Source organism: Myxocyprinus asiaticus, chromosome 25, assembly GCF_019703515.2.
Source record: "Myxocyprinus asiaticus isolate MX2 ecotype Aquarium Trade chromosome 25, UBuf_Myxa_2, whole genome shotgun sequence".
Taxonomy (NCBI): domain Eukaryota; kingdom Metazoa; phylum Chordata; class Actinopteri; order Cypriniformes; family Catostomidae; genus Myxocyprinus; species Myxocyprinus asiaticus.
Window position 1 is genome coordinate 30,430,704 of NC_059368.1, and position 16,754 is coordinate 30,447,457.

The window sequence follows — 16,754 nt, forward strand, 5'->3', positions numbered from 1 at the left end:
TATTAGTGTAACAACTGGTGGTCTTTTTGATGAGGTCTTTTTTGAGGTGCTGCCACTACATTCTTTATGAGGCGGTAATGAAAATGATTAAATATAAATATTAAAAGCACTAGGGGAGAATCAGGCTCACTTTTAATGCTTTAATATTCATCAGGTTATGTATTTAACTTTTATATTTGAAGCATATTATTCATATCCGCAATGTGTATGATCTTAGAGATGTACAGTATATGTGATTAATAAAGTCTGGATGGTCATCTTGCCAGTTTTTAGAGTAAATTTAGTTAAAAGAAGACAAATAATCAGTTTCCATGGCAATTCATTAACACAGTATTTCAATAAAGCCAAAGACACATTTATTGCAGAATATTCCTCTGTAACCTCACAGAGGAGTCAGGGAAGCACTAAAAGATATTTTAGTTGAAGCTTCTTAAAGTCGAGGCCAACTGCTTATGTGGCCACAAAAACCTTGGACTGATATACATTACCATATTGATATACTTGATCTTTTGTTGAATACTTTGTCACTGACTGCAGTCAAGCTTCAAGCTTGACTGAAATGTCTAGGACTGGGAAATAAAAATGTTCTGATTGCATTTGTGTTGAGTATAATAAGGAAAGCTTACAGTACATCAGATCTGGGCATGTTGGTGGATCAGGAATTTGATGTTCTATTTAACAGGTGCACGTATTGTTCCCATTATCTATTTTTCTTTTCTTTTAGATGTTTCTAGATATTATAGAGATAATTACAGGAGGCAATACACAAAATGTGACTTTTTCAACAAAGGAACCCAGGAAAAGTTAATAGTTACTTACAACCAGTGACTGATGGTGACTCGGAGCAAAAATGTCACCTAATTCCAAATATGGAGGCCAAAATTGCCCTGTAATGAGTTCCTCTGTTTTTAATTTGTAACATCAAATATAGTTATTAAAGGAATATTCCATGTTCAATACAAGTTAAGCTCAATCAACAGCTTTTGTGGCATAATGTTTATTACCACAAAAATTAATTTAGAATCCTTTTCTTTAAAAAAGCACAAATCGAGGTTACAGTGGTGCGCTTACAATGGAAATCAATATGGCAAATTTTTGAGGGTTTAAAGGCAGAAATGTGAAGCTTATAATAATAATAATAATAATAATAATAATAATAAAAACACTTACATTACATTCTTCTGTCAAAACTTGTGTATTATTTGAGCTTTAAAGTTGTTTAAATAATAATATTTATAGTCGTTTTAGGGTTTATATGTGAATGAATGATGATGAAAATTGCCTATAACTCTACACAGAAAAGGTACGCAAGTGATTTTATCAAGCTAAAATCATGTAAACATGCATATTGTTTATGTCTCGTAGCTATACTTTGAAACAGTGAGTATTTTAATGTTTACAGATTCCCCATTCACTTCCATTGTAAGTGCCTCACTTTTTTTAAAGAAAAGAAGGGACAAGTCAAACTTTTTTGGTAATCAAACTTATTCCAAAAATGCTGTCGATTGAGCTTAGCTTGTATTGAACATGGAATATTCCTTTAATATTTTATTTTAGGCCTAGTTGTAGATTATCACAAAAATATGAGTTATTTTTATGTTGATTTAAGTTTACTGGTAAAAGCATAATTTTTCCAATGGAAATTTGAATTAATTCAATTGAGATATTAGCCAAAAGTTAATTATGCAGTGTGAATTTATGTGGTTAGAAAAAAAATGCACTTAGGTAAACTTTTTCCAGAGGGCAAATATTGACCCCTCATGAAAAAAACAAATAAATAAATAAATAAATAAATAATAATAATAATAATAATAATATATATATATATATATATATATATATATATATATATATATATATATATATATATATATATATATATTTTTTTTTTTTTATTTATTTATTTTTTTTTTCACATTTTAGAATAATAGCAAAGTCATTAAAACTATGGAATAACATAAATGGAACTATGGGAATTATGTTGTGACTAAACAAAATCCAAAATAAATCAAAATTGTGTTATATTTTAGCATCTTCAAAGTAGTCACCCTGTGCCTAGAATTTGCAGACATGTACTCCTGACATTTTCTCAACCAACTTCTTGAGGTATCACCCTGGAATGCTTTTTAAACAGTATTGAAGGAGTTCCCATCTATGTTGGGCACTTATTGGCTGCTTTTCTTTATTATTTGGTCCAAGTCATCAATTTAAAAAACTTTTTTTTTTTAATTAAATTTTAGATTTATATTGAAATAAATTAATATGGTGGCAAAATTATATTTTTGTCTACAAAACTAATTTCAAACATTTAAGAATACGCCTTCAGATCAAAAGACTTTTAAGATCATGAGAAACATTTCGGTCAAGTGTTTCAAAACTTTTGACCGGTAGTGTGTGTATATATATATATATATATATATTTCTGACACATTTTTGTACAGAACTAAATTTCCCACAATACTGTTCAATGTTACTTACAGCGTCCTCCTCTCCACTCCGGCTAGGGCTGCCCTCTGCCTCACCGAAAGAGTCATCGGTGGGCGGGTCACTGGCGTGGGATGAGGACTTTGATGGAGAACTCTGCCGAGGGGCTGGGGTGGGTGCTGCAGAGAGAGAAATTGAGGGATAAAAGAAGCAGATAGAGACAAAGATTGTGAAATGACAGACGGGTCAAGGGCAGAAGAGCAGCAGTTTGCATTTGTATAGAAGCAAGACCTACTGTCTGTCTGTATCAATGAGAAAACATTGCTTGCATACACACATAAGCTCCATTCAAAAACCTAGTTCGCTGTCTCACTATCTACTAGGGTTGCCACCTGTCCTGTAAAATAGGGATCATCCTGTATTTAAAGATGAAATTATGTGTGCCATATTAAATCAATAAGGGATACAATTTGTCCTGTTCTTTAGCTATTTGGATGGCGAAAGGGGGACCCCCGCCCCCCCCCCAGCATGGTAAAGTTAATATTGGATATTCGTCTATGGTGCATAAGGGACCAACTCAAAAGTCCACACATTACGCTTGCAAGTCGCTGGGGTCAAAGTGTTTATTCAATTGACCTGCAAACACTAAAATATAACATAAGTTGTGCTTAAAAATGTGCATACCCTGGCAGAAATTGTGAAATTTTGGCATTGATTTTGGTCTTTTATTTAAGGATAGTGATCATATGAAGCCATTTATTATCACATAGTTGTTTGGCTCCTTTTTAAATCATAATGATAACAGAAATCACCCAAATGGCCCTGATCAAAAGTTTACATACCCTTGAATGTTTGGCCTTGTTACAGACACACAAGGTGACACACACAGGTTTAAATGGCAATTAAAGGTTAATTTCCCACACCTGTGGCTTTTTAAATTGCAATTAGTGTCTGTGTATAAATAGTCAATGAGTTTGTTAGCTCCCACGTGGATGCACTGAGCAGGCTAGATACTGAGCCATGGGGAGCAGAAAAGAACTGACAAAAGACCTGCGTAACAAGATAATATAATAAAAGATAACCCCTTTTTTTTTGCACGATCAGTCATATTTTCAAAATCAATGCCAAAATTTCACAATTTCTGCCAGGGTATGCAAACTTTTGAGCACAACTGTATATCATATATATTACATTCCAAAGGTTGTAATAGGTTCCCAGTTGACAGACTGATGTACTAAATATCATATTTTACCAGAATGTCCATTTATATGGATACAGTATTTACTGTAAATTATTTGAAATAAATAAAAAGTAACTCAAATGCAATGATTTATTTATTTATTGTTTATTTTTTTTTATTTAATACTGTATCCGTATAATTTGACATACTGAAAAAGTTGCTCACCTACACACACAAACATATATACTGTATATATCAGTGGTGAATTTTTAGGGCCAGGAAAGCCTTCTCTGCTGGCTAAAACATAAATTACTAATATTGGCATTATATTCATTAATTTTCTGTTATAGCATAATTTAATGTACAGCTGCTTTGAAACAACATCTGTTGTGAAAAGCGCTATACAAATAAATCTGACTTGATTTGACCTAACATGCCTAATAAATTTGTTTTCATCTTTTCATTCACATTCACCTTTTTGCCCATGTATTTTCAATCGCTTTGCTAACAAGCAGCGTGGCGGCTGTTTCACAAATCACATGTCCGCTTCAGACATGTGATTTGTGAAACAGCCGTAACGCTGCTTGTTAGCAAAGCTTGTTAGCCGAAGAAGCACGTGAGTCTGAGCTCCACCCCGTTAGGCCTTCAGAATTTTTGCTGAATCCCTCAAAAGAGCAAATGAATAGGTTTCAAATGTCAGATTGTCAGATTCATCAGCCAATCAGATTGATTTATATGTTCTTGGTGGGTGTGGTCTTAAGGATATGTCCCGGTCAAGGCCTTCTAGCTGGCCTTGAGTGACACAATCACACTTTAAGTGATGTACGTAATTTGAAAGTGAAGAGTGCGAGGTCTAGTTGACGAGTCGGCTGTCACTGCCACGATCGCCATCGAGAAAGTGATCCTTATGGATTTAAAAATCAGAGATGCTTGCATGACTGTGTGATTATTTAATTTATTAAACAGGAAAAGAAAGGCCACAACTGAATATAAGCCTTCTAAGGCAGCATCCTAACCATCATGGAACCTCATAAGAGACCGATCTGGAATTCTCTACATAGGCAGCAACTAAGTGCAACACACAATTTGTAACACCGCAAGAGAGATTCGACTCGCAATTGATTCCAAAAGAGGCTGACACTAGCATGTTGCTAAGCTAACAGCACAATAGACTAATAATTATTTAAAAAAAAAAAAAGTTTACATTGGTCCCAAAAATGGCCTCGTCATTTCTGATTCACCACAGTGCATTCTGGGATCATCTTCCCTGTCAAGGATACATGCAATGATGCCTTAGAATTTGGTCAAAACAGGTATCTTCAAAGCAGCACGATTTTAGAACAGCCAACCTAAGATGCCTTAAAATGCAGTATCTGTAAGCAGCTCACTAAGGCTTTAAAACAGCATTATAATCATCAATAGAAAGTGTTTGACTGCACTCACAGCTTTGGTAACATCAGGTGTCAACAAGCTTGTAATGAGCCAAACAAAGTAAATCTTACACTTATTTTTTACATCAGCTGCTTTAAAGCATCAGATGTGCTGTTGAGCAACACTAAGAAGGTACACACATGTTTGTCATCCAATGGGAAAATAACTAAATATCTGTTGCAGTTTGCCAGGAAGGGCACTGAATTTTTCACACTTACATTAAAGTCGAGACTCATTGGTGATCAATTATACATGAAAACAATGTTCTTTTTTGGACTCATGCAACATTAAAATGCTAAAGAAAATGGTTTCCATTCACAATGTACTGCACTTAACAGTTGTTGCATTTAGACAGGAAATTCCTTTTGTACTCAAACATGTAATGTGTTACATCTTATAAAAGGTTTAGAATATATATTTTCTCTCCATTTTACAAGACATTTACATGTATGCATTTGTAAGACGCTTTAATCCAAAGCGACTTGCAGTGCATTCAAGCTCTACATTTTACCACTAAAAGCATACACTGGGAATCGAACCCATGACCTTGGCATTGCTAGAGCCATGCTCTTCCAGTTAAGCACTATAAGTCTTTTAGCCTGAATTTTATTGTACTCAGCACAAGTCAAGAAAAACAGAGGTACAACTTAAGGTTTGCCTCTGGTGGGATTAAAATATTAGCCAACTTCTGCCCATTTGATAAGTGCAAAAAAAAAAAAAAAAAATGGATTTAAACCTAAGACCTGTCATAATGGTGCTTCTGTAGATCAAAATTCCCATTGCCACCTAATAAATGAGTTTGTCTCTCACACGGCATCGCACGGAGGGACTGCTTGTGTGCAAACATGTGACAATGCAGCATTCTGTCGCAGCAATAATTAGCACTACAGGAGCAAGAGAATCCAAACAGGCCCAACGCACACAGCGCAGGACTCCCCAGAGATCAGTGATAATTACACTGCTCGCCAGCAGCACAGCTGGACCTGTGATTGACTCTCTCTCTCACACGCCATCGTTCCCCACCGCAGTACTAATTGTAATTTTCATGCTGACTAAAGACAATGCCTTTTGGGCAAAGACATCAAAGCCCAACTTTCAATCGTTGCCGGAAAAAAGGATGTGTTAATGAAAGACTGGATGAGGGAGAGTAGGAAGTGTGAGTTTGAAGTTCTGTGGTAGGAAAGTGATATAGTATGTCTAGTTGCATCAGCACTTACTCAGGAATGGTTTACCCAAAAATAAAAATTCTCTCATCATTTACTCAACCTTATGTTGTTTTAAACTTGTATGACTTTATTTCTTCTACAGAACACAAATGAAGATATTATAGTGCTTTACACATGCATCAAGTGTGAGGAAGTGTAATCGAGCTAGAAATTATGATCGGATCTAGGAGACTGCAGAAGGCAAGATTTATCTTCGTGTGACCCCACGTCCTCCTGCGCAGCCATTGTATTTACCCTTACAAAAAATCTAGAGTTCTGGCAAACTAGCTGCAAATTTGACACTAATTATTTTCACATGCAAAGGAGCTTGTGATTCGCTGCAAATGTTTGCCAGAAGTTTGCAGCTCTACACCGGTAGCAGTGAACCTGCAGCAAACCTTTGGCAACAATGCCAAATTTGCAGCAAATTTCACATGAACTCTCGATTTTTGTAAAGTTGTCTTCACTATACGCTATGCATAATTTAATTTAATTTAAACCAACTAATCTCAGTTCAGGATCACTCTGGGCTGTCAGTAAAGGGTTAAACTTCTGAGACACCAAGTCATGTGACAAATCAACATGGCGCCGATCTCAGCGGAGTTTGTTTTTGGGAGAAATGCCAACAAAACTACATCTGGTAAGAAAGCTCATGAAGTTTTTACACTGAAACCTGTTTGAGTCAAAAGACTTGAGTCTATAGTTTAATCCAATATGCGATTTTTACAAATTTCATCGATATATTGCAAAATGGCACGCTGTTAAACAAAATGTCTACTTATGTGGACTATAGGGCTATTTTCCTCTTAGAAATCCTATATTCACGTGCATTATCACATTAAGAATCAATGGGTTTATCCAAAAGCTGAAAAAATGTTGCTTCAGAGGCTTTGTGTATGGAGTAAGGATGAAGTAAGGTGAGACCAGTGCAGACAGACAGCTCACTGGATGTTAAGCCATTCTCTTAATAGGGAGCAAGGGAGCATCCTAAAGCTTTCCTATGCAGCTTAGTGCATTCATTCCTAACATCTGACCAAAAGTTCAGTTTCAGGCTGCAGATAATGTTTGGACCACTCAGCATGGTTGGCAGATATGGGACAATGGTAATCAATACTTAGATTCAGAATTTATAATGTATATATATATATATATATATATATATATATATATATATATATATATATATATATATATATATATATATGTGTGTATTTTACATGATTGGCAGTGATTGGACAATGCTGGCCATTACTTGTATCATAATTGATTATGTAAATTTCTGATTGGTAAAATGATTAAGCACTGGCTATCACTTATTTGTTTGAAAAAATATCTCAGAGAACATTGAGATTTTGTTGCCAAAGTAAATAAATAAATAAATAAACATTGTAACGTAAAAGTCAAGTTATTTTTATATTTATTTATTTTTTTATTTGTGCTTTTCCCAGTACTGTCATGATCCTGACATGTTGGTCTGGTTTCATTCGTTATGTTGTGGGATTGTGACAGTTTACTCCACCTCTGTCTCAGGTTGTCCACATGCTTTTGTTTTCCTCATTCCCTCGTGTTTCCCACGGGTGCTGCTCAGCAGCGCAATCAGCGTTGTCATGGCAGTGTTGATTCATGCTGCTTTTGATTATTGGCAGCACCTATGTTCAGTCTTCCCTTCCTCTTTATATTCTCTCCTTTGTCTTGTCTTCCCTATCAGATCGTTGTGTTCTGTTTGCTCTCCAGTCGGTCCATGTGAGTTCCTGTTCTAAGTTAGTTTGTTACATTTTCTATCTTGCCTTGTCTTTTCTGGTTTTCTCCCCTGTGAGAGTTTTTGTTTGCATTTTGGTTTTGTTAGTTTTCTGTTATATTTATTCACATGCTTCTTGTCTTTATTTTGTTTCCCTCCATCGTGAGAGGTTTTATTTGTATTTTGTTTTTATTTTAATAAAGCCCAGTTCTTTGCTTCCTGCATTTGTGTCCCTCTTTCTACCATTCTCGACGAATACACATTGTTCCAAAGCAGCTTTCCAGAAAATCAGCTGTAATGTCTGTAACGTCTCAAAAACATGAATAACCAGCACTTCTGGAAACATAATAAAGACTTAGTCCCGCTGTTCCCATATGAGGACATATATTTTTAGGAAAACTATTTGAATTTTATTAAATTTTTTGCATGTTTATTAGGGGCTACTAGTTACAAATCAAAAAGAAAAATGGAAAATGCACACAGCAGTCACGCTCGGGTCTCAGGAGGTTATAGTGAAAAAAAAAATCTTTTGTCTTAAAGGTCCCTTTTGGAGCTTGGAAGTTTAGGACACATATGATTTGCATTATATGGAAATGAACACCTCATATCTCCATCAAAATGTCTTCATTTGAGTTCCGCAGAAGAAAGAAAGTCATATGAGTTTAAGACAGCATAAGGGTAAGTAAATGATGAGAGAATTATAATTTTTGGGTGAACTGTTCTTTTAAAGGGAAATGAAAATTCTCTCATCATTTACTCACCCTCATGCCATCCCAGATGTGTATGACTTTCTTTCTTCAGCAGAACACAAAGAATTTTAGAAGAATATCTCAGCTCTGTAGGTCCTCACAATTCAAGTGAATGGTGATCAGACCTTTGTAGATCCAAAAATTACATAAAAGAAACATAAAATAATCCATAAGACTCCAATATTTAAATCCATATCTTCAGAAGCGATATGATAGGTATGAAAAAATGTAAGTCCTTTTTTACTTTAAATCTCCACTTTCACTTTTACATCTGAAAGTCACATGTGGTGCCTGTTTAGTTTCACTTTCACATCTGAAAGTGAAAGTTAAAGTGGAGATTTAGAGTAAAAAATGACTTAAATATCATTCTGTTTCTCACCCACACCTATGACATTGCCTCTGAAGATATGGATTTAAACACTGGAGTCTTTTGAATTACTTCTATGTTTTCTTTATGTGATTTTTGGAGCTACAAAGGTCTGATCACCATTCAGTTGCTTTGTACGGACCTACAGAGCTGAAATATTCTTTTAAAAATCTCCTTTTGTGTTCTGCTGAAGACAGAAATTCATACACATCTAGGATGGCATGAGGGTGAGTAATTGATGAGAGAATTTCCATTTTGGGGTGAACAATCCCTTTAAGGGCTTGAGGAAACAAAGGCAGATGTTGTGATACAAAATTCTTCTTTGTAGGACATGTTTTTTTGGTTATGTATTTAAGGACTATGGAACTAAAGAGGATATGGTGGAAGCCACACAATGTGATCCAGCCAAGTCGGACATATTCCTGGATCAACATCTTCTGATGGTCCTGGAACAACATTCTTATCGGATTGGTTGATAAGAATTTGTTCAAACTCCAACCCCAGCCCTAAGCCTAAACCTAAATTCTGATTTATTGATAAAAATGTTGTTCCAGGACATGTTCCTGGAAAATCATTTTTATTGGTGCTGGAACAACATTATCAACCAATCAGATTTTGGAATTAAGTTTAGGTTTAAGACTAGGGTCAGGCTCACACAACATTCTTCAACTTTTTGGAATTTTTTTTATCATGAACAATCCAAATAATCCTAAAATATCCATAGGATAAACATGCAAAATCAAATAAAAAATTTGTGCACATGTTTGAAACATCCTACTCACGTGAGTTGGTGGAGGGTGAGGTTGAGGTGACCGGTGTAAGGTTCATCTGCGAGATGTCAAAGTCATCGCAATCGTCTGTGTCTTGCGCCATTCCCACTTTGCTGAAGTAGGTGGAGAAAGCATCTGTGGTGCAGGATAGGCTAGGCTGCTCACTCTTCCTTGCAGGCATAGCTGGCGGCTTTGCCATATGGAAGTCCTTAAACATCTCCTTGCTCGTTTTTGCCTGTCTCTGCAGTGTGCGCTCTCCGTGCTGCGGACTGGAGGCCATGGATGCGGAGGTTCCCGGTACGGCTCCACCCATAGCCGCTGTGGGCATCTCGCAAGACGTGGGCACTGCCATCGGGGCCAGTGTCTGAAACATGGCAGCAGGGAGCGGTCCAACTGTCTGGGCAGGCATGAAAGCTGCAGGCGAAAAGTGGGCCCCTGCCATTGCTGCCCACTGTTGCTGAGTGGTAGGGAAAAGGTTGGCTTGGCCCCAGATCAAAGGCTGAGCACCCGGTAAGACCTGGGCAACTTGCACTGGGGACTGGACGCCAAACGCTAATGGAGCCTGAGTGGCAAACTGTTGCCGTGCCCACGATGGCGTCACAGCTCCCATCGTCACATAACCTGAAGAACAGCAAGACAGAGAGAGACAATGAGAGATGGAGAAATGAATACATCCGTGGCTCACAAATCCATCTGAACTGAAAGACCCCATGAAATGGCTTGATGAGCACGGTTTTCTTTTTTATGTTGACACAGTATATTGAATAGGAAGTTTAGGTGGGACATATCAAAGGGCTTGTCACTTTTTAAATAGCCAATAGCTACTTGTTACTTGCTATTTATTGCTAGTTAGAGGCAGTTGAAATCTAAGGGAGGGACTTTTTTTATTTTGGCAAGCAATTGCCTGGAAAAAAATTTGAATACGCCCATGAGTGCAAGAGAGTGCATTTTACTTGTTCATTTTAAATGTGTATAATTTTGTTAACTTTTTAGAGGTACACTGGCATTTAGATTGCCTCAAAGCTAACAGACATGAACTAAACACCACAAAAATCAGACACGGTGGTTGTGCTCTAAAATTACATTTTTACTCCATTAACAGTTAGGTTTAGGGTTGGGGTTTGGGTTAGGGAGCAGTGTTAATAAAATATGTATTCCTGTTGATGGTATTACATCATTTAAACCTAAAAATACAACTCGCTTCTGGCGCCACCATGTGGACTTTGCACCTCAACCACAATTCCAGCTTCGCCCACTGGGGGCAGTGGTTCGAAATTCAGTAATCACAGAACTTTTGGCCTCCTGTTGCTGAATTCACAGTGTGATCAGTCTGCTCATGGGGTCTTTAAGTAGACACTTCTCTATTCCAACCGATCAGCATTAAAGACAGTTCTTTAAACCAACAAACAAGCTTTTCCATAAATCTTTACATAAAGAATGCTCACAAGAACACTTCATTATGATCTTGTGTTGTAACCTTTACAATTCGGTTAAGGACCTTTAGGCTACAGCATTACATCACTTGATGACTAGGCTAAAATGACCTAGATTTCCATAATGAAAAAGGTCCTTATGGCTCAGATTAACTATTGTAAGTACTGCTCACAATAGGCTTGGGCTAAATGAATAGCAACGCTCTTTAAAAGAGGCTATTACACTCATATCACATTGAGGCTTTTTTTTTTTTTTTCATTACACATCTTGCTCTTTCTTTTCAATTAGCAACAGTAATTCAAATAATAATAATAATAATAAAAAAAGTTGTATCTTTTCTATGTGACATGCCACACACCCTGTGGAAGCATGTCTGTAATATTACGCTATGCAGCATAGAGGCATCAGATCAGTTGCAACTGGGTTGCTCACACAATGAGTTTAAGACAGCATAAGGGTAAGTAAATGATGAGAGAATTATAATTTTTGGGTGAACTGTTCTTTTAAAGGGAAATGAAAATTCTCTCATCATTTACTCACCCTCATGCCATCCCAGATGTGTATGACTTTCTTTCTTCAGCAGAACACAAAGAATTTTAGAAGAATATCTCAGCTCTGTAGGTCCTCACAATTCAAGTGAATGGTGAAGTAGTGATATATTGTATTAATAATAACAACCTCATTCTGCATATATAAAAATAACCTTAACTGTAATATTTTACACGAACACTGCAAAATGATAAAGTCTCTTTGCCAATAGCATGTCATTGAGCTGTGCATCACAGGAACATTGGCTTCCCCATGACATGAATCAGTATATCATTGACTCAAATACCTCCACCACGATTACGAGGTCTCGCATTTTACAACATCACCGTAAAACTGTGTATTGACCGATATAATTCTCGTATTATTTCTTTTGTGCATTCTCGTTTTAGCTTTTAAAAAGTTCAGTGTCATTATGAAATGTGTGCTCATCCTCCATATCTAATGACTTCAGAAATTGAAGAAGACCTGACAACATTTCCAGTAAGTGGTAGCTGATTTTACTGTGCATTCAGGAAATTTATAGGGAGCGAACATTTCAGTGCACAGACTTTGAAAGTGTGACTGCCCTAGAAATGGCTGACTCCCAAGGCTGTGTACTTACTATTAAAGGTGCACTCAGTAATTCTAATCCAATGCACTTTTTGTCAAATTATGTTGTTCTGTGAGTGGGCTGAAAAAAAAATCTAGTATCTGTACACAGCCCTGGCTCTGTAAATGGGACAAAAACAAAGTGGATCAGACCAATCCACACAACACTACTCCAGCCAATCCACAACAGGGGGTGGTTCCTGCGCATGCACAAAATGGGGGGTGGGGGCAGAGCGAGAGGGAAATTCATTAGAAGAGTGATGGCAAATCTGGCTGATGCGAACTTTCTAAACGTTTCCAATAAGGACAAATGGCTGAGAAACAGACCAAGAGAAAAAGGTCAGACAAATATAAACTAAAAAAAGAAGGATTATGATAAGTCAAGGGCTAGGAGCTGCGTCAACATCGGTGAGGCTTTTCATCAGTGGAGAGACCTCCAAGAGGTAAAAGGCTTGAAGACGGATGCAGAAGTTGCTCTTTTTCTTCTCGATAGGTGGGTAATATGTGAAGATTCGCTGCCCAACTCTGAAAGAATGTACACAACGTGCGTCTGTCTGCTCTTCCTTCAGGTTACTGTAGTAATCCTAGTAAGCACTCGAGTACTCGTGCCCAACCCTAATAGTTACAGTCCTGGACACCTGTTGGTCGATACAGTGTTCCAGCCATGCTAAAATATACTGTAATATAATAACATCTGTGATGCGAAACACCTGTTCAACATATCAATGCACAGTACAAATAGTGGATCAATATTTTTGTTGCATGGCAAAATTCTGTTATGTCATATATAATATTTTCTAGTGAAAGGATGGCACTTACTTAATTTGCTTAGTACAGTAATGCTTTAATGAAAATGTGTGTCCTGAATATTTGCTACATACAATTATGTAGTGATGATTTGTTTAAAAGCAAATATGAACTCCAGGCCATGGTATATTGCTAATATTGTCAATGCTAAAGGGGCTGAAGTCACTTTACTGCATGACAAGTCTTGCAACACTCTTTAGCTGTGACTAAATGTACAATATATCATTGCCTCTTGTATCCTACTGCCTAAATAATGGCAATTAAACAGTACTCATTTAGATGATGTATGTACCATTAGTTCTGCCAGCTCACAAGTTGCATCCAAAGTCACATGCAATAAACTGCCAGCAGGGACAGTAAAATTCTTACTTTAAAGCCAAATAAAGCCAAAATGGCTCCAAAAGCAGAACTGTGCGGGTACAAAATGTCATCATGTTATCATAACTGAACTGTGAGAATCCCATCAGGGCAGGTGTGTCGGAGTCAATCCTGGTGTTTATGAATTTACAACACAGAGGGGAGTTTGACTGAGGGAATGAATTGTAGACAGATGGGATAGATGATACACTACTTGATTCCACACATATCAATGTTGTACTGTTTACTGTTTCAGAGGAAGTCAATCTGGCTGCAACAGATGTCCCAGAGAGAGTACAATCACTGCACATGGGCTATTTGTTTTTAAGAATTGGTTCAGATATCATGACGGGAGCATTCCAGGAGAATTTTAATTGGTACCACTCTACATTACAGAGTCCACGTTGCACCGATGTTATGCCAATAGCAATACCATTGTACAATAACAAGCAGCTATACAAAATAATTATGTATAATGTACTTGTTGTTCATTGCTTTTACTCAGTATTTACTAATGTAATTGCACTGTAACATAAAATCAGTGTTGTGAAATGGCTTCTTACCATTAAAGGCATAGTTCACCTAAAAAAGAAAATTCTCTCATCATTTACTCCCCCCTCATGCCATGCCAGATGAGTATGATTTTCTTTTTTCTGCAGAACACAAACATAGATTTTAAAAGAATATTTCAGCTCTGTAGGTCCTAACAATGCAAGTGAGTGGCGACCAGAACTTTGAAGCTCCAAAAAGCACATAAAGGCAGCATAAGCATAATCCACAAGACTCCAGTGGTTAAATCCATGTCTTCTGAAGGTGTGGCTGAGAAACAGATCGATATTTAAGAAAATCTACACTTTCACTTCCACATTCTGGTGCGGAACTGACTTCCACTTTCAAATTCAGCCAGCTACTGGTTGGGGCTGGTCAAAGGTGGAGATTGATAGTAAAAAAAGACTTAAATATTTATCTGTTTCTCACACACACCTGTCATATCACTTTAGGAGATATAGATTTAACCACTGGAGTCATATGGATGCTGCCTTTACGTATGTCCTTTTGGATCTTTTGAGTTCTGGTCACCATTCACTTACATTCTGAGGACCAACAGAGCTGAAATTTTCTTCTAAAAACCTTAATTTGTGTTCTGCATAAGAAAAAAAAGTCATATACATCTGGAATGGCATGAGGGTGATTAAATGATGAGAGCATTAATATTTCTGGGTGATCTAGGGGTCTTATGACGTCCTGTGTAAACATACAGTTTAAAAACTGAAAGACTCCTCCCCAGTGTAAAAAGAATACATATTAAAACTACTAAGCTACAACAATAATAATGATAATAATCTGAACACAGTAGTATATGACTGCTCACATTTCCATGTCAATAGAGACTATTAAGGTTTAGAGACTTGATCTGATTAGTAACAGTGAAGTAATACAAAGCAAGATATTATTCCTAAACATCAGAATATCAGAATATACTATAACTTAATTTGGTATACAACTAATGATAAAAATAAGATATGGGAAAACTAAGAGTGGGTGTAGCATATTTTTAACACAGTCAGAAGCAAAAGACAGCTGTTTAATTTAATTAAAGGGTCAGAGACAGTGTGTAAAATGGTCATGTATGACCTAAAGTATGACTGTTTATTGTACAAGAAGCCTTGTCTAACAGCATAAGTGGACCCCAAGATGTGCATGTTAAAAAGGCATCATGCAGGTACACATACTGCAGACATATGCACACACTGAGCAGGGATACACTAGGTAGGGATTCAACTGTGTCCTCTGCAGGACATTTGAAATGCAGATCAATGCACAGGCAAGTAATGAGATAATTTATATTCTTGAGCAGTAGGATGGTGCACCTTATTTAGTCACAACTAGGCAGACACATTATTTAATTTACCTCATTATGCCATCATGTAAACACACACATCAGCTGAGGGGAAAATGTCTCAAACCTGAGGGCACAGAGGCAGGGTTGAAGGGGGTGAACAGTTCAGGCTGGTGGGCCATTGTAGGGTCCAGTGTGCTAGCCGGAGATGCTGGGGTCTGCAGAAGAGGAAAGAGAAGTTAAAATAAAGTATAGACTATATTTACCAAATAACTTACTTAACTTCAGAGCTAGAGAATTTTCAAAATGGTATTCTTCCATACTAGTACAACACAACATTTTCTGTATGCTTGGAATACACAAATTACCTATTACATTTATCAAAATGTGCAGTATACAATTAGGGCACACTGGATACCATTTTACATACTTATTTTTTATATTTTTTTTTAATTTAAATGCAGTATACAATATGTAATCTGCAGTATGCAATATGTTAGCATTCTATTCCGAATATACTCTTAGTCCTTAATGTTTTAGTTCCCACATGTGTTCACTTACAGATGGGGAGGTGATATCAGGAGGGGTGGACATGTCTCCAAAAAGCTCTAACTGGTTGATATTCTGCAGATGGATAGGAACATTTATCATCACAAAATCAGACCAGTCGACATTAGAGATCAACTTCAACACTCACTGCCATGTCACTCTAGTCTTGGCCACACAATGGCACCTACCTTAGGCAAACATTGGTTTGCATAAACAAGGTGACTTATAGGCATGACAATGGGATGATATAGGATATTTGATGATGATGACTTACTATACCTACCTGAATGTACAGTAGGCATACGTAAATGCAAACAAAGCACGAAAAACTAGTGACAAAGAGACAGTTGGCTTGATTCCTATATTATAACCACAAAATATTTCAATGTCTTTCAATACAAGGCCATTAATTTGCATAAAATCTTTTGATCATGGACTAATTTCTAGGAAGACATTTAATTAATTTCTGTGGGACATATCGCATATTCAGGCTTATTTCCAAAAGATTTTGGACACCTTGTAAGACCGTTTCTTTTTTGAGTGTGTTTATCAGAAAATGGATCAGATAGTGCAATGCTAGCAGGGAGCAGCTGAACAATTCTTGAGCCTTTTAAAGTGACTGCACATGACAGAAAAGCTTTTCTATGCTGCCTCTAAAAATGCTGTTTTGTAAATGTGCTTGAGAGCAGACAAGAGCGCTATTTTCTCAAAATGAATGCTCTTTCCCTTTTTTTTTACACCAGCAAAATGGTTAAAACCAATACAT

The 16,754-nt window shown here is 36.8% G+C and overlaps 1 protein-coding gene across 3 annotated transcripts in view; it reads right to left on the minus strand.

Moving 5' to 3' along the window:
- LOC127415930 (disabled homolog 1-like) overlaps positions 1–16,754 on the minus strand; it is a 296,379-nt gene that overhangs the window by 18,996 nt on the left and 260,629 nt on the right. For all 3 annotated transcript variants that reach the window (XM_051654946.1, XM_051654944.1, XM_051654945.1), the window contains 4 exons: positions 16,001–16,063; positions 15,567–15,657; positions 9,877–10,485; positions 2,479–2,603 (listed from right to left, as the gene is read on the minus strand). In XM_051654946.1, the coding sequence (XP_051510906.1) occupies positions 2,479–2,603; positions 9,877–10,485; positions 15,567–15,657; positions 16,001–16,063 (888 nt within the window). The remainder of the gene's footprint in view (positions 1–2,478; positions 2,604–9,876; positions 10,486–15,566; positions 15,658–16,000; positions 16,064–16,754) is intronic.